Raw genomic sequence first — 22,805 nt, 5'->3', positions numbered from 1 at the left:
CTTTGAAAATTGAAAATTGCCATGATGTTTCAAATGATGTTTTACATTTTCTAAGTGTACTCACCTTGATTGCTGCAGTATCAACACAATAATAACAGTAATGTTAAAGTTCTCAAAGTTTGTTACAAAACCAGCAATGAAAGTCCACACAATAGATGCCAAAGGTTTTAGCACGCTTGTGATGTGTTTCTCTAAGCTCATTAAAATTAAGTATGAGCTTATTCACACTGCTCCTTTAAAAGTAATCCTGTGATGATAATGAGATTTATCAAGTCAAACCACACATGCAGTGGGAATCCTTTCTTACACTTTCTCCTGTACTGAAACATACGCTTTGTGCTCTAATCTCCATTTCTCCATAAGGAGAGCTGGATTTATGAGGGTACATGTTTCTGTCAGAGCAGACGGGTCACTCCTCAGTTGTGACATATGGCTTTTGACAGAGGGCATGGCTCAGACAAGCCAATCGTGTGAGGGGTTGTAAAAAAAAAAAAAAAGACACGGAAGGGCCGGGCCACGACTGAGACAAGGCCCTCAGACAAGACAAGCAGCAGCTGGCAAACTACATCAATCTGTAATCAATGAACCAACTGGTAGATGGGATTATATGCCTAATTGCACAGCTAACCAGTCCATCCCAAAATGACCAGACAGCATCAGCTTGTGTCCATGACCCAATACCAGAGACGGTCATTATTCTAGGTGATTAATCATTCATAACCTGCCTCTACACCCACACTTTGAGTTTGTCAATACACAGTGACAGGAGCTACATGTCCTTCCTGACAAAGGATGACACCAGAAAATAAAGCAGCAGAGGTGGAAGAAATATTTAGATCCTTTACTTAAGTAAAAGTAACAATACCATGGTGTAAAAGTGCTCCATTACAAGTAAAAGTCCTGCACTCACGTTTTACTTTAATTACAAGTATATAAGTATTAATCATAATGTATTTAAGTATCAATAGTACTCATTGTGTAGAATGGCTTATTTTTACAGTGCAAAATTGTTGTATATTATTATGTATTATTAGTGATGCATTAATGTGTAAACAGTATTTTAATTTGGAAGCTGGTCAGGATTGAACACATTTGAACTAAGTTGTATATTGTTGGGTAGTTTATAACAATACATCATATTTTACTAGCTCATTATTTTGTATGTAAAAATGAATCTGCAATGCAACAGTAACTACAGCTGAACGGTTAATGTATTGGAGTAAAAACTACAATATTTATCTCCAAAAAGCAGTGGAGTAGAAGTATCAAGTAGAATAAGATTAAAATACTCAAAGTACTGAAGTTGTTTACAAGAAATGAATCACATTCTGTGCATCTTTTTCTAAACTAAACAATTTAATGTGATTCAAAGCACAACTGAGAGATCATTATTTTAAATTTAAAATAGAGTAAAAGCAGAGTACAGGTAAAATAGAGTCAAGTGTTTTTTTCTGTGGCTTTTAGGTGACAGTCAGCAGTGTGTTTAAGTGTGTGTGTAATGGAGGAACGTGCTCAGATCCATCCTCCTAAATTACAGAATTCTATGTTGGCAGATGGGAAGGACAGACAGACAAATTATTCTGTCTGTCTCATTTTCTCGGACCACTACACAGATCAATTATTTATTTCTCATGTGGTCCCAGGTACATTAATGCATCCCACATACTGTGATTCATTAAGACCAAAGCACTGATAAACACCCTTTCAGACTAATGTACTTTTAATATATAAAGTAGAAGACATTTCTGGAGAATTTTGTATTTTACCTATTCACAAACTGCTCTCCAAATCTCAGATGGTGCAGTAATCTGTAAACCATCTTGGCCCATATTGTTTGAGAGCCATAATCCCCCGATTTGCTGTTAAAATCCCTCAGGTTGCAGGCCACACTTCCACTTCTGTTGCCTCGGGCTAATCTCAGATTATGGCTATTATCACATGGAGACCAGTTACATGAGAAGTGAAAGGGGACTTCTTGGTGGCTTATGTAACTTAGTAAAACCTAATGGACTTATAGCCAAGGTGCTTCCAAATATTTCCTTTTTAATAATAAATAATAAATAAATGAGATATTAAGTTGTGATACCTACAGATTTACTTCTGAGACACACAGCAGCTAAATATAACAATGACTGAAATGTATTAAAACTTCAAAAATGTTAAATTTTAGAATGAGAAAACATTTGAACTTAAAATATTGATTAAGAAATGAAAACCTTTTACTATACAATGAGGTGAGATACTGTATGTTGGCACATTCAATGAGTACAATTTTAAGTCCTTTCTTTGACACAGTATAGTGAAATGAGTTTAAATTAGATAAAAATGATACTCATGCTTTTATTGCCATTTTAGCAACATCCGTGATGTCGTTTCATTTATTTCCTAATACCTGACGGTACTTATATTCCATAATTTGTTAATATTCTGTTTAAATTAAATCTTAATTAAGAGTTCAATCCTTGATAGTTAATGATTAGGTTTTTCGTGATTTTACATATTTGGTGGAAATGTAAGCTTAATTGGGAAATATCCACAATGTTAGCCTTTTAAAAGTTTGTTTGCACCATCAGCTGTGGTGAGTTGTGCTACCAGATGGTAGAGTTTTGGTGTTTGTGACACATGGCTCTGAGTGAAGCCACGGCCAGATAGGCCAGCCCAAGATAATTGGAATTTCATTAAGGTTTTGTTTGTGTGTGTGTGTGTGTGTGTGTGTGTGTGTGTGTGTGTGCTGAGAGTGGGTGTGGGTGTTTATGAGTCCGCATGGGTGTGTTTCTCTATGAGTAATATTGAGGATTGGTGGGGGGGGGAACTCCACCTGCTGCCACCTGTTCATCTGCTTCTTCTTATAAAAGCTGCTCCCTCACTGTCTCCAGGAACACAGACACCTTGGACTCTTCAGGCTACCCACTATCTGGAGTTACAAATATTTCAGCCCAAAGGACACACAGCTTGGACATCAGCCAGGCTGTAACATTGAGGAGACCTCTGAGGGACCCTGAAGCTGAAACTGGAAACTTCTCTGATAAATCTGTTGACTCGAAGCTGAGTCTTTCTGATCTGAGGACATACACCGGTTCGATTCTTCAACCAAAAATCATGAAGTCTCGTCGACCCAGCTGCACTGACTCTGGATCCGAGTCCTCAGAACCAGACTCCAAGAGCCCAGAGAAATATGAGACTGCCACAAGGCGGCGGATGGCTGCCAATGCCAGAGAGAGGAAGAGGATGCAGGGTTTGAACACAGCCTTTGATCGCTTACGTAAAGTGGTCCCCCAGTGGGGCCAGGACAAAAAACTGTCCAAGTATGAAACCCTGCAGATGGCCCTCAGCTACATCATGGCTCTTAACCGGATCCTGACAGACGCCAGGAGGCACAACGCTCCTCACAGGCAGTGGCTGGACCTGCAGTTTGACTGCATGCAGCCTGAAAACTACCCCTGCTTCATGAGGTACGACTCTCCGACCGGAGAGGAGTACATCCACTCGTCGTTCTCATATCAGTTCGATGGCCATCAGGTCCATGCATAAACTGCTGCCATTTGGTAGATAATCAGTCATGTTGTTGGATGTGAGTGACAATGTGAATATTTTTCAGTAAATACATTTGTATTGCATTATTTTCTTTTTGTATTTATCTAATTTTTGTATGACAATCAGAAAGGCTTCTATTTCAGTTTGAAGTCTTTTTTATTTTTGCTAGGAAACCCAGCAATGTTGAGCAGCGTATTGTTCAAAGTATAGAAATGAAAGAAATGTAGTGTCATTATAATGATCACTAGATTGTACTGAAGATACAGGCAATGGTGTATTTTTATCAGTTATTTTGATACGGCCCTAAAATGTTGTGCAATGTTTAATGGATTCTGAGAAAATCATTGTCTTAGTTGCATTAGTTAAAGTCAATATGTAACTATTTTGTCAAAGTGTAAGTATGTGTTTGTAGAGTTGAAAAATGCACATTATTTTCACATGCAGACCTCTGTTTTGTTGAATTATAGTTTTTGATCAAAAATAAAAAACTATTTTGTATGAAAAAGCATTGCATCTTGCAAGCATCTTGTTCTTTATTGTCTTCTCTATTAGTCAACAGAAAAATGGAACTGTATATAATGTACTTTATACTGTATCTACTGTATGTACTTACATTATATGCTAAGTAAGTTAGTTTATACAAGTTTTAACAATACAAAGCTGATTCCCTATGAACAAAATGTTCCTTTTGCATCCTAAAAAACATTCATATTTGCAAAATATAACCCTGACATACTGAAAAGCTTAATAGTACATTTACACAATAGCACATTTTACTGCATAACTTTCTAATTTCAATAAAAAACTTATTCTTATTATTTGAAAGCTCTGGTATGTTAACACTCATAATCTCATGTTGTCTCCTTTGTGTGGTATTAAAACAAGGGTTATCAAGGAGAATGACTAATTTACAGCACATCCTTTGTTTTGTGTGTGTCAAGTTCTCAGTGGGAGTAATGGCAGGTCATGTCTGCTGCACTGCCTCGCTCTGCACCCTGGGGAATAAATCATCCTTTTGTCCTGAGCTCCTGTGTTCTGAGATAAGACATTTTACGTCAACAGAGAACCAAAATAAATAGACTCATTTTGGGGGGACCAAGTACAATCATTTAACTATCCCACTCTCTATAATAAGTATTTATAAATGTTTCTATAAAAATAACACCTTTTGGAGTTTAAAGGTATTAAACTGATTGAATTCTGCTACAGGATAGTCCAATGTCCAGAGATAAACCAGGATGCCATATGAGCCACACAGCTACAGATTTAAATGGCAGTCATCAGCCACTGACATGTGATTGTTCCAGATTTGAAAAAGTTTGAATGGTGGCACAAGCCACAGCAAATTAAGGAAGCCTGTGTGCCAGATCCTGCCACGGCTTCAGAGGGGGAGCAGAAATGTAACTCTATTGTGTGGTAATGGCTGTGTGTAATCGCTCTGTTCAGAGCCGCTGAAGCATGAACACCCATAGCTGGACACAAACTCTATCTGCATTAAGTATAAGACATCTACAGCAGTGCATTAACTGTACTGTCCACCTGCTATTACACTATACACATCTTATTAGCCTGCAGTTGATTTGGGTGGTAATATTTGGAATTGTGTTGTTTATAGTTTGTTGGTTTATTGCCTCTAACAGCACAGAATAAACCAACACATAAAGAAATACAAAGAAAAATATGTAGATTTATATCATATACCAAATTATAGAAAAGAAAAATGAAATGTAGCTAAAGTAACAATTCATTTTTTTCTGCTCAACTAATGATTGATATTAGCCAAGAACACTTAGATACACTTGTGATAAGTGTTGCAGGGGGCCTGTTGGGTTGGCAGAAAATACTTGGCCACTTGGCTGATAGATGAGGTGCCAAACACTGATACAGATGGTCATAATGGTTCATATGCCAAGATTAATGTTTGCATACCTAATAAACGCTTTCTGACAGTTGGCATGCCAAAAATGAATAGATGGCAGAGTCAGAAGTGCGTAATGGTAATGAGGCGGAGACTGTCAGTGACACTGCAATTATGCTCTTCATTAATTTAGTCACAAGCCGCAAACAAAGTGCAATGAATTGATTTCCTCAATAGGAGCATGTTACTGGATGAGTTGTTAATCAATAGTGACAGCAATGTGCTCAGCATGGAAGTAATTGAGAGGGCAAAACAACTTAAAATGTCTTTAAACTGCTGAATTATTTAGCCTTCCAACATGGCTGGATGTTCTCTTTTATTAGACATTTCCAGCAGATTAATAAGCGGGTATGTGGTATTGTGGAGATCCCCACTATAGAATAAAGTTCCTTAAATTTGATAAGGTATTTTTAGAATTTCAGCTCTTCACTGCCAGTCTGAAAGATGGTTGTTAGTGAGAGGGAGGCAGGCGATCTCTACACTAATTGTACATGTTTTGTTTTCTGGTGATTTCATTTCATTTTACCAAATGCATTGTCTATTGCTAACATGAAAATGATTATTTATTAGAGGCTTCTGGCAACTAAGTACAATCAAATCTAAAAGTTCGAAATGGGCTAAGGAGTAGATACAAGCTTTTACTAGTTAAGGGTTTAGATTATACCACTAACCAAAATAAGGTTAAATGTGAAGTATTTGAAGAGTCCAAGTAAAACAGGACACAAGTACGTCAGTGTTGTGTTAGTACAACAACTACCATTTTATTACCTCAATGTGTTTTAACTGGGTGTCAATCTCAAGACTACAAAAGCTCCAGCAGAGGACCAGCAGCTCCTCCCTCAACAAAGGTGATGTCATCTACCCTTTATAATCACCTCTTAAGCAGGTGTTCAAAAGCTGCCTACACTACTCTGCTTCATTTTCCTCTCTGATCTAAACACCAGCAGTCCATACAGAGAAACACGGGTGTCTAACAGCATGAAGTGCCTAAACAACCGGGCCGACAGCCACCTGACCGGACAGGTGGAGTGCGAGTTGGAAAGCATGGGCAACGGGGCCTGGGTGAACCAGGGCTTCTGTGGCTCTCCTCCGCCCCTGCCCCGAGCTGTCAGCACCATCTACAATCCCCAACCCCTCTTCCAGGGCTCCGTGGACAGCATGTACAAACTGGACAACCCCGGCCCATTCCCACAGGAACCACCATCCACTGAACAAAGCCTGGTGAAGAAACAGAAAGGCTGCTGCTCTTTTATCAAAGGTAGGAACCCATTCAGCTGAGTTTACAACAGTATTTCTGCTCTAACTGTCATCTGTACAACTAGTTTAATGAGTTTGGATGACAAGATCTTGACAAAAACATTTATCTCACTTGAGACTTTGTTTGGTACTGGTTCAGCCTGGGTCCGTAAAAGCAATGGATGTATCTCCCTCTGCATAAAAGGCCTAAAAACACAGTCTCGACTCTATAAATAATGTAGTATCATAATGACATGAATTGTTACCTTACACTGTATTTTTTCTGTAGGCTTGTGGGGCACAACATTGACTGAAAACACCTCAAACAACAGGGAACTGTTTGTCCGAACCACGCTACGAGAGTTACTGGTCTACCTGGTGTTCCTGGTGGATATATGCCTCTGTAAGCATTCTACTTATATCACCCGAAATTTTGCATGTGCAATATGAATGTCTATTCCTGGCACTTGTAGTAGTCTCAAAATTCAAGTCAAAAATGATGTTTAGTACCTTGGTCAAACAGTACTTTCAAGTAATTCTCTATTACTTGCAGTATCACACAGTGTTTTATACACCTCGAAATTTTACTTTAAGGAAAGTTGTGAAACTCGAATTAAGCTTACTTTCACACCTACTTTCCTGGATTTAGTATATATTATGAAACCTGTTGAATTGACGTGCAAGCATGAAAATTACTTCCAAATATGGTTATCTCAAATGTATGCTTTTTACACATAAATGACCCGTAATGTGAGGGGATAAAGAGAATTCAAATGTGTCTCTGGGTTTGACAAACACTAAATGCATTACAGTGTTTTTTCAATAAATTGAATTACATATTTTGTTTGGTGTGTTTATGCACCCTATGTCTACTTCAGTATATTTCAATCAACTTTTTGTTTTTAGCAATGCTGATCACTTGTTGAAGTGCTCACCATTTGGTAGGATGTTACTGTATAGGGCACGCTAGACTGTTGATTTACCATCAAAAGCTTCTCCCCTGCTTTAATGCCTACCACAAATGTCCTCCCCATCCTTCTGCCTGAAAGCCATTGTCCAGCTGAGTATTAGGAATGAAAGGGACATGGGCACTGCACTCTTGTTTTTTAGCGATAAGAGCATTTGGGCTCGACCATTGTTGCTTTGTTTGTGTTAGATTTACATTGTTTGATGAGGCTATTTGCGTCAGGCCATAGTGCTCTCTCTTCAAACAAATTATGGCCTCTAATCTGGATCTGTTTGACTGCAGTCACACAAACAGCCAAACAACAAGTCTTCAATGAGGCTTTGCGTGTCTGCTTCTGAGTTGTCTTATCTTGGACCGTTGAATGGAACACAATTTAGAGCTGAGCCTGAGCAAAGCCAGATAGGAATCGATGATTGGACGTTGACAATGTGATTACGTGTGATTACACGACATCTATTGCATGTCTGTCTGTCCTGGAAGAGGGATCCCTCCTCTGTTGCTCTTCCTGAGGTTTCTTCCATTTTTCCCCTGTTTTTTTTTTGTAAAGCCCCTTGAGGCAAATTCGTGATATTGGGCTGTGTGATTACAATTTGCTTTACTTGACTTATGCTGTCTTTCAGTGACATACGGTATGACCAGTTCAAGCACCTACTATTATACTAAAGCCATGACGGACCTGTTTGTGAACACAGCCGGTGAAAGTGGGGTTAGGTTTCAGTCCATTAGCACCATGGCTGACTTCTGGACTGTGAGTTTTCCTCCATATTAATTTCTTCCATTGAGAAATGAGAATATGAGATTTCTTCTGTGTGCTATTCAAACTGCATCCACCCTCTCTTTATATGAACAGTACGCCCAGGGCCCATTACTGGACGGCCTCTACTGGACTAAATGGTACAATAACGAGTCCCTGGACAGAGGAGACCAGTCCTTCATCTACTATGAGAACATGTTGCTGGGAGTCCCCAGAATGAGGCAGATCAAGATCATGAACAACTCCTGCAAGGTCCACAAGGACTTCAAAGATGAGATCACAGGATGTTTCGATGTTTACAGTGAGAAGAAGGAGGATGACCTTAGCTTCGGTCTCATCAATGGCACTGCGTAAGCCACTCGCTGTTTTTCTTTACAGGGTTACTTTGGGTATGCAGTTAGAGAACTACAGCAACATTGTCTTCTTCCTCTGCAGCTGGACCTACCACACAGAGAAAGAAATCAAAGGTTCCTCTCACTGGGGCTTGCTGACCACATACAGTGGAGCGGGATACTATCAAGACCTGAGTCAGACCAAAGAGGACAGCACCATCATACTGACGGAACTGATGGACAATCTGTGGCTTGACCGAGGAACCAGAGCAGCCTTCATTGACTTCTCCACTTACAACGCAAACATCAACATGTTCTGTGTCATCAGGTAAAGAGCACCATTGACAATAGCAACTTTACCAATTGGTTGGTACCCGCCCATCGGTTGACCAAAGTTTTATCTGCTTCTTTCAGGTTGGTGGTTGAATTCCCGGCAACTGGCGGAGCGATCCCTTCCTATCAGATAAGAACAGTCAAACTGATTCGCTATATCACCCACTGGGATTACTTCATCCTCGGCTGCGAGATGGTCTTCTGTTTATTCATCCTCTATTATGTTGTGGAGGAGATTCTTGAGCTGCGAATACACAAGTTCTCCTATTTCAAAAGCATCTGGAACATACTGGATATTGTTATCATAATGGTAAGAAAATGTAATTCTTATTTGATTCAAACGTGTCCTTTTCTCTGATTTTGCTTGGCCTCAAAGAAGTAAAATTATTCTCCTTCCCAGCTCGCCATAGTTGCCATTGTATTCAATATTTTCCGAACCGTCAAAGTGGACAAATTGCTTGGCAAACTGCTGGAACAACCTGGTATCTACGCTGATTTTGAATTTCTGGCCTTCTGGCAAACACAGTACAACAACATGAATGCAGTGAACTTGTTCTTTGCGTGGATCAAGGTAAAGTACTGACATCTTTCACTCTAACACATTCAGGAAAATTATCTAGCTCTAGCGTCAACCCAGAGATTGTGTGCTTTTTTCTTGTCCTTTAGGTTTTCAAGTACATCAGTTTTAACAAGACCATGACTCAGCTGTCCTCCACACTGGGTCGATGTGCTAAAGATATCTTGGGCTTCGCCATCATGTTCTTTATTGTGTTCTTCGCCTATGCTCAACTTGGATATTTGCTCTTTGGGACAGAGGTTGAATCTTTCAGCACCTTCGTCAAGTGCATGTAAGAGATGTCAAACACAGCAGCAGAGCAGGAAATGTTTAAATAGGATGATTGAGCATTAATGAATCAATCCTTTTCTTTTCTTTCATTCCGCAGCTTCACACAGTTCAGGATTATTCTCGGAGACTTTGATTACGATGCCATCGACCGTGCTAACAGAGTTCTTGGGCCAATCTACTTTGTCACCTATGTGTTCTTCGTTTTCTTTGTTCTACTGGTAAGTCATATTGCTTGATTTTAAAATGATAAAGATGAGTGTTCTCATTATCTCTTTATGTATCTGTCCCTCAGAACATGTTTCTGGCCATCATAAATGACACGTATTCTGAGGTTAAGGAGGAGCTCTCATCCCAAAAAGACGAGCTACAGATTACTGACATCATCAAACAGGTAAAGGCAATCAGATTAATGTAAAAATATATACATCTATGGATAAAGTTTTACAAGAGTTACAATTTTTTCCCTTGTAATTCAGAGCTATATGAAGACTTTTACGAAGTTGAAACTTAAAAAGGAGAAAATATCCGATGTTCAGAAAGCGCTACGATCTGGATCTGGAGAAATTGAATTCAAGGACTTTAGAGAAACTCTGAAAGAGTAAGTGACAAAATATCAAAAGAAGAGCATATGCTAACTTTAGTATTAAACATAACCCTCACCGCCCTGATGATCTCACAGGATGGGACATGCTGATCATGAAATTTCTGCAGCCTTCTCACGGTTTGACCGTGATGGGAACCAAATTCTAGATGAAGATGAACAAGACAAGATGAAAATCGAGCTGGAAGAAAAAAGGGTTTGTGTAATAGTCTGTGTGGTTTGACTTGATTTACAAGATGAATGTGATACCTTCATGTCAATTTCATACAGTTTTTTGACTTGTTTCTTTATTTAGCTTGACAAGCAATAAAATACAGACAAATCTGTCCTTTCATGATGGTTTCCTCATTTTTTGTCAGGATGCTCTTTGCGCTGAACTCAACAATCTTGGAATGACTTATGGGAAAGAATTACTAGAGAAGCCTCGTTTAACATCTGAGGAGCAGAACCACCACTCCAGTCATACATTTGTAGATCGGGAACAGTTTATAAAGTGAGGAAAAGTTTTTACATTTAACTTATGAAATGTCTTGAAGTACCTTAAAGAGAAATTAATTTCATTACAGTGGAAGTTAACCAAAAACTGAATTACCTTTCTCTCACCATGAAAGACTGGCCAGACAGGTTCTCCACCTTGAAAGCTCTGTGGCAGGCATCACATCCAGGATTGAGTTGATTATGGAGAAACTGGGAATACAAGACAAAGCTGTAGGGGACGAAACGGCAGAGAAACTCACTGTGACCAATAGTGATGTGAGTATGGAAATAGGTTAAAGATATTCTTAAACGTTGTTGTATGCTCTATTTTTTAATTGAACACTAAACAGCTAAGATTATCAGTTCACGGAGTACACTGAAAAGTATATTGACTATGATCAGCTGTGTAGCTGATAATGCCAAAGAGGCTGTAATATAATGTGAGGAAAATGTCTGCTATTTTGTACTTAAGCATTCCAGCAAATTAAGACTAGACTTTCTTAGTTTTATTCTTACAAATAAAAAATGTTTCATTTTCGATTTTCCCCTATCTAGAGTGATGAAACTGCCACAGATGGGAGCGTCCTGGTTTGTGTGGACAGAGGGACGAAGGCTGTGATGTCATCAAGGAAAAATGCAGTTCGAACCAATGCCACATATGACTGTCATATGTGATTAACCTCTGAGAAGCAGAATCATAGGTTATCTGGAAGTCAGCTGACACATGAACGGGTCACACACCAACAATATTTTGTGCTTCACAACTTTCCAATGTTCAAAGTCTGTTCAATGAAAGGATTCTTCAGGTTGAAAACAAATAGGCGGTCAGATCAACAATAAACTACTGACAGTATGACATGGCAATATGCAACACTTTGCTTCAGCTGTTACTAAGTTACAGCCACTCATTTCATGGAAATATGTAAATACTGTATAAATACGTTTTTGAAATTCTTTGCTTACTAGGTGACTGCACTAGAGCTAATATAATAAACTGGTTAAAGTTTAAGCTCAGATATATACAATGTATGTTGTAGATGAGACCTGAATGTAAATCTACATGTTATTAGTGTTGTGTAATACAAATGTATTTCAACAGTAGGTTAGAAAAATAAAGTTGTGCAATATAATCCAATATTAGGCAGTGCATATGCCACCTAACGTCTGACTAGGTGAATGCTTGCTTTGCTTTAGCCATTTCATGTTTATGAATGTTCAAGTTCTATTACAGTGTCTCAAAAGCTCTCAGCCCCTTGACTTGTTTGCAGTTTAGTGAGATGTATTTACAAAATCTTTTTTTTATCTTTATATGTAATACATGGTTCAATAATTATTCATCAACTTTGCCTACTTCCTGAGCTGCCAACACTTCATGTGTAACAGAGCCACCAAGTGATCAATGGCAGCGTCTACGGCACCGTCATTAAAAACATATTTCCAAAATACAAAATAATTGGATCTGGGATGTATTATCCCAGTGGACTGGATGTTTTAAAAAAATGTGTTTGTCATAATTCAGGTTTCATACTACCCAACATTACTGCAAACAAAAAGGATAAAAAAGGTCAAAATACTTGCTGCTGGGCACCCCAGTAGTTCACCTGGTAGAGCGCGTACCATTAAGACTGGATCTGTACCGCAGCGGCCCGGGTTCGATTCCAACATACGGCCCCTTTGCTTCATGTCATCCCCTCTCGCTCTCCTGCCTTCCCTGTCTATCTCTGCAGCTGTCACAGTCAAATAAAGGCAAAAAATGCCCTAATTTAAAAAAAAAAATTAAAAAAAATTAAGCGGTGACTCCCTACCTGTTAAGCTGTTAAGTCCAAATACAGTATGTGTCCATTCCTTGTTATTTACTATTTTCCATCATTGCTAAGCAAGAGTTTTGTGCGAAAGGAATCAAAGGTCTGTCCCAAATATAGGCAGGTTGAGTTCAGTGACTGAAGCAAATAAAAGCCCAAGCTATTAATTTAAGTTTTACGGTAAATATGTAATTTACTGCGACTGGTAGAATTGCTGAAAAGACAATTTTAACATTGAATGTATACTTTGCTGTCAGAATTTCTGTTCTGAATTCTGTGTCTAATAAATGTACTGAACGACCAGGTTCGAATGTTTCTTTATTAGAAGTGACTTTTTCCGTTTATATGGAAAATTGATTTCATCCTTTATTATTACAAATCACTTCTGTAGTTCAACTTAGATGTATTACTGTCAAAAGCAAATTTCCATTACATTCAGTATTTTAGGCAACAAATATATTACATGTCATAAGCGTGCAGTTCAAGCTGAAACATCACCTGCTTCCTGCAACTTTCTGAAAATGGCACACAAACTTAAAAATGGGAAAATCCACATTGGAAAAGAATTTAGATTTGTAATGGAGCCTCTGCAAATAACACAAAGTTTGAATTTACTAAAACATCAATTAAGGCTTATTCATAAATTATATTACTGAAATGTAATGATGGCATTTCATTTTATAACATTCTACCTAGAGTATGTACATTATTTATTCAGTTTCATGAAGGTTTGTGATCAAGGTTTCTATTTACACTCTCAGCCAACATGACCCTGTTTAGTTACACGAACACCCCCCGACTCTAATAAACAAACAAACAAAAATATTATTAGTTTGTTGGCTAGTACAACAGGAAAAGGAGAGTGAGCTTACAAGGAGTGTAATACACTGTACAGAATGGCACATATGCAAATAAAATCCAAATGGCAGGACATCATTGTGAAATCCTCTTGTCACAATTTGCCAGTGATTTTTTAAATAGTTACCTGCAATATATGATAATATTGTGCAAATACTGAGAAAATTCTGAATACACTAAGGGGCAGAAAATGTGCCCGGTGCCCTGACAAATCAATAGCATATTTAGGAAACCTTCCACTTTCAATGGAACAAAAATAAAATAAAACAATCCCAATTTATAGTAAGCCTAAAACTTTAGACAATTTGTCTTTGCACAAGTGGGTGACTAAAGTACAGCATTTTGAAAGATGTAAAACATGATGCAATATGATTAGGGGCTGGTTTTGGTGCTAAATTATGTCTAAGGTTCTTCGCAAACACTCACAAACATTAGAAAGAAATGACTATAAATTAACTAAGGTTATTAAGAGGAAGGAAGGAGGAAGAAAATACTTAAGATTCAATATTTTTTATAGGAAACCACCCCCAGAGTCAGCACACAGAGTCAGTTACCTTTACAAAGTTCGGGGGTTAAGCTGTTTTTACAGTATTTTCTTTAAATAGTGAGCATGTGCTATAGTCTTTCCTTTGAGACACAGGATTATATATTAGTCCAATCTAGGTTACATGAAGGTGTAAACTAAAGTCCATCAAAAGTCTGCAAAGAACATGCTGATCACTTCAATACAAAACATGAAAAAACAATTTTTTTTTGCTTTTACAGCTGTGTAGGTGAAATTCTCTTTGTACACAATATTTACCCAAGAGATACCACGTTCCGCTTAAATCTCATTTAAAGCCACAGTTGTTTATACAAATAGTTTCTTTACATATACTGGAAAGGTAACTACTGTTCCGGGGCCTCTATTCACAAAGCATTTTTCATTCATATATCAAAATAGCACTGAATTTCTAGCTATGAGCTGAAGCTAAGCCGAGACCAACTCTTAGCAGTTTGGTTTATTCTTGTGGCTCAGTGCAGTTTGTAGCACAAATTCATGGTGACCGACTGTCATCACTGTGTGTCGTTTTAAAAACTGACCTATATGACAGAAATGACCTTAATCAATGCATGAAGACTTGAGTGGAGTTTTGTCTTCTGTTGCATAAAATGACAGATAAATGACTCTAGTATGACAAGTAAATAAACATTTTAACAAGTCTGTCACAAACTATTTTTTTACTGAAATATTTAAAAAACACATTGGCAAAAAGAGCAGACATTGCTACAGTTTGAAAATTCAATATTAACGTCATAAAGTTTGAGGTTTCCAATGATTCCTTGTCATGTTCCAGTGAGCTGCTGGAGTAACATGATTGATTATAGTAAGTGTGCTTTAGCTCCACTACACTAACTAACTAATTTAACTAATAACTTAGCTGTTGTATTTCTATGTGTACATTTCAGAATTTTCAGATACATTTTTGCTTAAATTTTGAATTTGAGAGGGTAACAATTAGTTTAGGACTACACTAACTTTTTAATGGTTTGGCACATTGGTCTACTTACTTAATGTGTGATAAGAGGAAAGATCAAATGGTTTCCATCTCTGTTAAGATAGCTGTCCAGTAAGCATGCTAACGCTGCAAATCCTCTTTGTCACATTCTGGGTAAGGTTTTCATAGGGCCAAACATTCAAAGGGTTGGCATTTCCTTTAACATCTACTTAGACAAAGACAGTTGGTTTGGCTTTGCTTCAGAGGCCCAAGAGCACTTTTCCATAACAGAACTATGAATTATCATCAAATAAACTTTTTAAAAGTTTTGAGTCAAATGGACACTGTCATTAAAACATAATTGTTACACTGGTTATTTAGGAGCAACTATTAGCTACAAAGGCTTTGTGAATATGGCCCCGTCCTTCCTCCACCACAGCAGCTGTCAAGAAGAGTGCTGTGTGGTCTCAAAGAGTTGACTAAATCCCCTTGGTATTACACTTAGGTTAGGGCCAGCTCACTGCGTTTGGTAGCCAGCCATGCTGCAGTTGGCCAAATTGGACATGACCTGACCAGGTGGGGCTGCAGCCTGGGCTGACGGAGATCCAAAGCCTCCCATCCAGGCCGGTGACTGGGACTGCCTGCAAAGATGCCACAAATATCCAGTTAGTATGACTGTGGTCACTGCGTACAAAGATCAGCTGTGTTGTAAAATAAATCAATGCTCCCCAGGCTGGAGGGAAAGATCTCCTTTTTTATCTTAGAGAAAAGTGTTTTAAAGTTAGAGAGTGGTCAAGTTACCATCATCACGAAGGATTTAATGACTGGGGTAAGTCTTCTGGGCTATAACAATATAGTCATACAAAGAGTTTATGAATTAATTGAATACATACTACTGAGTAAAACTCACTCTACTCCAAATCCTTGCTGATTCCACGTCTGGCCGTACATGCTGTAGGAGGGAACTTGCCACCCATTGGTCACATACTGCCCATACTGCTGCTGCGGATTCCCATACAGTTGGTTCCACTGCCCCCACTGACTGTACTCAACCTGAGTGACACAAACAGAAAGAAAAAAAGTGAATAAATGTTTTAACTGCCTCATTAGATATTACCTCTATGTTCAATCAGGAGCAAATATTACAAATACTGCAAGAAAATGGTCTAATTAAAAAAAAGTAAATTTTTGTCTTTTAGTCTATTTTTTCACTGCAAACTAGACTTCCTATCTCTCCCCTCATTTCCTGTCATCGTTCTACTGTCATCTCTAATAAAAAAGGTATACATTTTTTATTTTGTTTTTTTTTAATCTTATCAGTTTCGTTATCAGTGACGTTTTCCCTACCTGCTGTGGATTTTTTGCCATGTCAGGAGATTCTTTGCCCCAGAAGCACTTCACTATGTGACCTTCAATGGCTGTGCCATTTACTGAAACAATGGCATGGGCAGCACTGTCATGGGAGGAAAACCTTAAAAGGAAAAGAGCAGCTTAGCAGTCAAATACATCAAACAAAATCTATCAGGCAATTCAGAAAATACACAGTATGAAAACTTTGAGCTGACTGCTCTCTCATAATAGCACTGAGATGAAGACAAATATAACAGAAAAGGCCACTGACCCTGAGTCAAGTATTCACTGGCCTGTCACACTGAGTCATGCAATATGCTTGTGTTGACATCTAGAGGCCAAATGCTGCAATGGACTGAGGCATTACCTGATGAAGGAGTATCCTTTCTCAGGGAAAACTCTGATTTCCATTATTTGACCGAACGGTGAGAAGGTCTGTCGCATTAGATGTTCTGAAAGAATAAAACAGAAAAAAGGTTAATGTGGTTACTGCTTAGGCTATTTGAGGAAAGTGTATGATAAGTAATGAGACTACTATTGCAGTGTGACTAAGGGCTGTAACAATGCATCTTTAGAGAACATGACACATGCCTGATAGTCCTAACTGGATCCCTCCACAGTACACGGTACAGTTCTGTGGACTGGACTGAGTCACCACGTCATCAAACCTCAGCTGCTTTGAGCCATCTGAAATCAAAATAAACAACATTTATAAAATGTACCAGACACTGACAGACAAATGTTCAAAATCACCAGCCACTCAATAGTAAGTCTTTATTTTGTGTCTGAAATCTACCAGCCACTTTCATATTTTACCAGCATTTGGCTGGTGCTAATATCCCACCCTGCTGCACACTAAGTGAAATCCCCTGTGTGGGTGTACAGTGGGTGTGCAGGGCCTTTAAAACTTACTGTCCTGGGCACTCTTTGGAGCTGGTGGTTTACGCGTTGCCCAGTTAGTCCTGATTTGGCGTCCTCCAAGCCACTGTCCCCCCATGTTAACAATGGCATTCTCTGCATCCTATAAATCCAAATCAAAGACATTTAGCCCTCTGGATTTGATGAATCTGTAAAGTTTATTTGTGGCCATAATCAGTACTCAAAATCTACATTACTTTTTAAATCTAAGTGCTATTGAAACTGGTGATGGTAAACAAGACACTACCTAATGTTACACGATTGAAGTTGTTGTGACTATGGCTTTAACTATGATTCATTATATTTGAATTACTGTAAATGCATTAAAGTAGGATAATAAACAGAAAATAGAAATAACCTTCAGTCTGTGTTCTTGCACTGGAGCCTTACCAGTTTGTTGTAGAAGGACACAAATCCATACCCCTTTGATTTGCCTGTCGTCATGTCCTTCACAACACGGGCATCCCTGGAGGGAAACGTGAAAACAACTTCAGTGTACTTTCCAGTTTAAATGCTTCAAACTAAAAAAGGAACCACGCAAAACACACTGAACTGTGAATCCTCTACTTTGTCCTACATTAATGTACATTAGCTATCATGACCTTGTACTGAGCACTGACTCCTAATTTAAACTTCAAAGCAGCACTTGAAAACAAAAAAACAAGTACAAATACATGCAGCCTACAGTATTGTTTTTAAATAATTTCAGATGTATTAATGGATCCTTGCCACTAGAGCACCACTTCTTGTTCAGTCTTCAACAGTAGGTTACTGATTTAAATTCACAAAAAGGAACAGATTATATGGATTACCATGCATTCTTAAAATCTGCTGTTGGTGCTCTTCCTACAAATAGAAATAAATAGAAAATATCAAAAGAGAAAAAAGGAATTAAAAAGGCATACATGGCCTGTTAACAGATTTCTTTATTTTTCCTGGTCAATTCTTTACCACCAATATGGAGTATGGAGTTTGGGGAGCTGCAAATTTTGAGAAATTGACATTTTTAGAAATTTTGGAAGAGGTCATTGCACTACAAACAACACTATGCAAATCAAAATGAGACAATTTAAACATAGATTTAGAGGAATACACTGAGTATTGGAATTTGTTAATCTAAGCTAGATATTGTTAACACATAGCATCTACAAATAAAGACATATGGAAAGAATGGAATAAATAGAGGAAAAAAAACTACATCTGAGTCTCCAGAGTGCACAGTTCCTTGCTGTTAGCCTTCAAGCTCCTGTCCAATCCTATGAGCATTTCTGTAAAATAACCAAAGTGCTATTACTTTACTGAGACCCACAACTAAAAGCTGTTCAGGTTCACACACAGAGCTTACATTTTACTGACATACAGTTTACTTACCACCCCCTAAATATACTAAGAAAAGCAAGAGTTGGCTAAAAGCTGACACTTCAGTCATAAAAACAGAGAGACACAATACAAAGACCACAAGTAAGTAACTGGAATAAAGCGCCTAACAACTTACAGGAATTGTGTTGGTAATTAATAACTTAAAAGGAGGCTGTTCCAATGTGAGTGTTTTTAAAAACAAAGCAATACATATGATGGTAAGAGGTTCAGTCCATTCTGATAATTACTTTCATGTCATACTAAAATTATGTTGGTCCATCATCAACTATGTTTACACGCATGGATGTAGTGTCTTTTACACATGATATCAATTTGACAAAGAATACATCAAGATGAAGCAAAAATTAAGCTGTTCTCCTGAATACTAACCATCTCTCTTGACTCCGAAACATTGCGTCTCATAAGAGATAACTTGGGTTTTCATTCTGTGTTAATCTTTTCCCGAAGGGAAAGGTTTCTGCAGGTTTCAACAAGTTAAATTTAAAACTTTTTGAGACCTTTTTAAGGCCATTTTGAATTTACGAAGGATATGAAGGAAAATCGGAGTCCCAGAATTACTTGCAAAGTAAATGAATTTATTTCACAATCAACATGAACATTCAAACTGAACATGACTACAAAGAACTGTGTGTGTGTGTGTGTGTGTGTGTGTGTGTGCACTGTGGGCTTCAAATTCGCCATTTTCAATAGGCTTGAACCGAGCACTAAATGTGCTTACCCATATTAGATGAAAGTAACCTTAACAGAAACAATTTTAATTTTCTCGACACACTAGCTGGGTGTGCTCCGATAAATTCTGACCGGGCTGCACAGTTTGCATTAGTGGTTATTGGTTCCATGTTGGTTTCTTTTTGTAGTTGTTACAGCATTAAGAAGTATTTGAAGATTATGAAGTAACATTAACTTCATAATCCAATCAATTTTTATGACCTGTTTCATATTACATACTTTTTAAAGACCCACAGAAACCCTGTTCCCTGTATACATTCAAAGTAAAAGCATTAAATTCCCCAAACCTAATCATCTATCAGTCTGTTTACCTGATAATTTATTCTCTCAAAGATGTGCAAATAGTACTAATTTGGAGTGCTAGAAAATAAAAAAATATAAATGGCACCTATCTGTACAGATGTTCAATCAGTAGTCTAGGCCTCATTGTGTAATGCAAGCTTTTGTTTCCTTTTACAGTTTGAGTCTGTTTCTCAATGTTCATTCTTGTGTGTTCTTTGTTAAGTTTTATTTGAATTTTTATTTGAATTTATCTATTTATTTTGGGTTGGACATTTTATGCCTGCAGTTCATAGATGGCCCCTTAACCCCTAAAACACCATGGTGTCCCAGTGTTTCACATGATATCAAACGATTGTTTTTATCCCAAAACAAAAGAATTCATCCCAGACCAGAGACCAGACACAGCTCGTAAACTGTTGAGAAGGTACAAAAACCTTCAGGATTTCAGCCCTTGTGGACTAGTGTTTCAAATTTTTAAATTCAAAACATTTTTTTTTCCACAATGTGTGTGAATTTCTGAATATTTTTATATTTACAGTTAAGTCAATACCCATGTTGTATGCATGTAAACATGGTCGTAGATGGTTGTTGACTTGTCAGAGCATGCGCTTTCAGAAGATTATTATGAAGTACCTTAATATTGCCCAACTTTAGATAAATCAATATGCTTGCATCGTAGCATTCAAATTATTGTACTGCACATAAAAATAAATACCCTTTAAAGTGAAAACTTACGAGATTTTCCCAAAAGGTGCAAATGCAGCCTTGACATCCTCAGTAGTAATCTCAGGGCTCAAATCACCCACAAAAACATGGAAGTGATCTAGAATGAAACAAAAGACAAACAAAGGAAAGAAACTATTTTCTATTCTCTGGTAAACTTTGATTTCAGCAAATTAGAAAATCAATAGGTGAACGCTTACTGGATGTGTCTTTCTTCAGGCTACTTGGAGTGGTGGCCCAATTTACTTTGACCTCCTGAAAACAGGGAATTCACAGAGAGCATTTAAAACTAAGACAGAGAACCTGAGAAATAGACATTTTCTACACAAGGAACAAGGGTCAAAAGGGAATTCAGAAACAGTTGAGCTGCCTAACCTCGCTTTTAATTTTAGACCGACAAATTGTCCTACCTTTCCTAATATCTTCCTCCCGTTCATGGCTGCAAGGGCTGCAGCAGCATCTCTGTGTTCAAAGAACTCCACAAAGCAATAGGGGTCATTGCTTGTATGCTGCAAGGGACAAGGTCAAACACAAAAGTTCAAAAGGTTGGTTCCAATATTTTGTAGGTAACTGTGACATAAGTGCAACTCAAAACAAGTCTATTTTTATTGTATTCACATGTTCCAACAGTGGAGGCAATTTTCCAACAGTAGGGGACCACAACTGAAATCACTGTGCTGATTTAAGTTTAAGTTCTTCACAACTTTTAGGTGAAAAGTGGGACGTGGTCACCCTCCAGATGTAAATGACAGGGCAAGGGACATAAAAAGAAAAGACATACAGGAAGATAAAAACCAAATAATCTCGGCTGCTTACCTCTGTGATCATTTTACAGCTTCTACAAGGCCCTATCTGGGTGAAGAGCTGCAGAATCAAAATTTCTGTTACATCCTTGGAGAGGTTTCCCACATACCTGGGGGGGGGAGAGGAGGTTCATTTTGAGAAAACTGTTACTGTTTGCTCCAGGTAACGACGAGGTGGCACAGATAATGATACTTGTTCTAAAAAACTGACGCATGGGGCGCTTATTTCGGATATTAACGTTACCGTATGGTTAGTGATGGTGAGTTATTAACGTGACGTTATTTACATTAGCTTGACTGACTTAACGTTACAAGCTAGCCCACGTTAGTAACGGCTAACGTTAGACAGCTGCCGCCGTTAACGCTTACAGATTACACACACATATGAAATAAGTGCTATTTTTTAAACGTAACCTTATGTTAACTAACCTGACGTTAGTGCAACACTAAATGTTTATGTTGTCTTACAGTATGCACCAGGTTTGTCTAGACAGCGGGTAGCTAAGTTAGCCACCGGTTCGCTAACGCTACTGTTAAGACACCTACAATTACTTACAGGGTTTTGGGGTGGCTTTCGTCGTCCATGGCCGATGCCGACAGTCACCAGGGCAGAAAACGTTAGTCACTAGCTAGTTAGCTAACGCTAAACGACTCCAGTGTACGCTGTTAACTACAACAAGTAGTTAACTAACAGTTAGCTTAGAAGTTAGCTAACCGGGCGCCAGTGCATACGTCACTATAGGAGCCCAGAGAGCGTGATTGCGTACGTTTGTGCGTGCATGTGAAGATCTCCAGCGAGACCAGGGTGAGGCAATAAAGAGCCACCATTTTTACAGTCTCAGCAGTGGAAATGATAAATTAATTAAGGATGGCTATGTTTCTTGAGGTGACTAGTTATAAATAAATACAAAAGCCCAAACAGCAAACACATTCAGTAATTATTTTATCACATTAGGCAAAGTAATTTGCGTAAAAGACTTTTATTTTGAAGTGGAATGCAAGGGTGCGCTTGTTTTAATCACCGGTGTTCGACGATTCAGGCAGTGGCTCGAATGCTCAGGACCTTTCTGGAATCTGTGTTCAGGTGTCAGCATGAAGGCTCCACTGTGAGCACGTTTTGAATAACACATCCATGTTTTGATAAACTAATTCTGTCTCATAGCACTGCTATTCTAACTGTACAAAAGGTGTATTAAAGTGTACTGAGTACTGACTAATGTACGTATCAAAGGGACAATAAATCTAATTAAGAACATGATTTAAAAAATCGGATTAGTCTATTCTGCATAATCAAACAGACTGTCCATTTACACAAACAAACAAATAAATAAATAAATGTAATTTATTTAAGAATAAACAACACTGGTATTTTTCCAAGGTGGTGGAAGGTGGAGGGTTTTTTGGCAACAAATAAAATTGAAAAATGCATCATTGTTTTGTTTTGGTGAATGATGGGCACTACCAAGCTATATAAATTGATCAA

General features: G+C 38.1%; 3 protein-coding genes across 9 annotated transcripts; 2 read left to right on the top strand and 1 right to left on the bottom strand.

Annotated features, from left to right (window-relative positions):
* The first annotated feature begins 2,870 nt into the window (after window positions 1–2,870).
* atoh7 (atonal bHLH transcription factor 7) lies at window positions 2,871–4,042 on the top strand. Its single transcript, XM_044215328.1, has one exon. The coding sequence runs from the start codon at window positions 3,100–3,102 to the stop codon at window positions 3,529–3,531; it is 432 nt and encodes a 143-aa protein (XP_044071263.1). The 5' UTR covers window positions 2,871–3,099; the 3' UTR covers window positions 3,532–4,042.
* Window positions 4,043–6,281: 2,239 nt separating this feature from the next.
* On the top strand, window positions 6,282–14,181 carry pkd2l1 (polycystic kidney disease 2-like 1). Its single transcript, XM_044215318.1, has 15 exons — window positions 6,282–6,710; window positions 6,978–7,091; window positions 8,276–8,403; window positions 8,506–8,759; window positions 8,845–9,069; window positions 9,156–9,384; window positions 9,475–9,645; window positions 9,741–9,922; window positions 10,019–10,139; window positions 10,214–10,312; window positions 10,398–10,519; window positions 10,601–10,718; window positions 10,882–11,015; window positions 11,134–11,275; window positions 11,555–14,181. Exons 1-15 carry the CDS (start codon window positions 6,431–6,433, stop codon window positions 11,672–11,674), a joined length of 2,439 nt encoding a protein of 812 aa, XP_044071253.1. The 5' UTR covers window positions 6,282–6,430; the 3' UTR covers window positions 11,675–14,181.
* Window positions 13,103–22,110, bottom strand: tial1 (TIA1 cytotoxic granule-associated RNA binding protein-like 1). 7 transcript variants are annotated; one of them, XM_044215320.1, is made up of 12 exons: window positions 21,879–22,106; window positions 21,336–21,432; window positions 20,930–21,028; window positions 20,720–20,774; window positions 20,532–20,619; window positions 17,796–17,871; window positions 17,400–17,508; window positions 17,079–17,174; window positions 16,855–16,939; window positions 16,485–16,608; window positions 16,048–16,190; window positions 13,103–15,778 (listed from the first exon to the last, which is right to left on the bottom strand). In XM_044215320.1, exons 1-12 carry the CDS (start codon window positions 21,905–21,907, stop codon window positions 15,655–15,657), a joined length of 1,125 nt encoding a protein of 374 aa, XP_044071255.1. In that variant the 5' UTR covers window positions 21,908–22,106; the 3' UTR covers window positions 13,103–15,654. The 7 variants fall into 7 exon arrangements, with proteins under 7 accessions (XP_044071255.1, XP_044071257.1, XP_044071260.1 ...); XM_044215321.1 differs by having other exon boundaries at window positions 15,640–15,778; window positions 16,031–16,190; window positions 21,879–22,110; XM_044215322.1 differs by lacking the exons at window positions 21,336–21,432; window positions 21,879–22,106 and adding an exon at window positions 18,604–18,673 and having other exon boundaries at window positions 20,930–21,016.
* Window positions 22,111–22,805: the final 695 nt, after the last annotated feature.

This window comes from Siniperca chuatsi, linkage group LG11, assembly GCF_020085105.1.
Source record: "Siniperca chuatsi isolate FFG_IHB_CAS linkage group LG11, ASM2008510v1, whole genome shotgun sequence".
NCBI classification, from domain to species: domain Eukaryota; kingdom Metazoa; phylum Chordata; class Actinopteri; order Centrarchiformes; family Sinipercidae; genus Siniperca; species Siniperca chuatsi.
The sequence above is the reverse complement of the archived record's forward strand: the minus strand, read 5'-3'. Positions and strand labels throughout refer to the sequence as shown.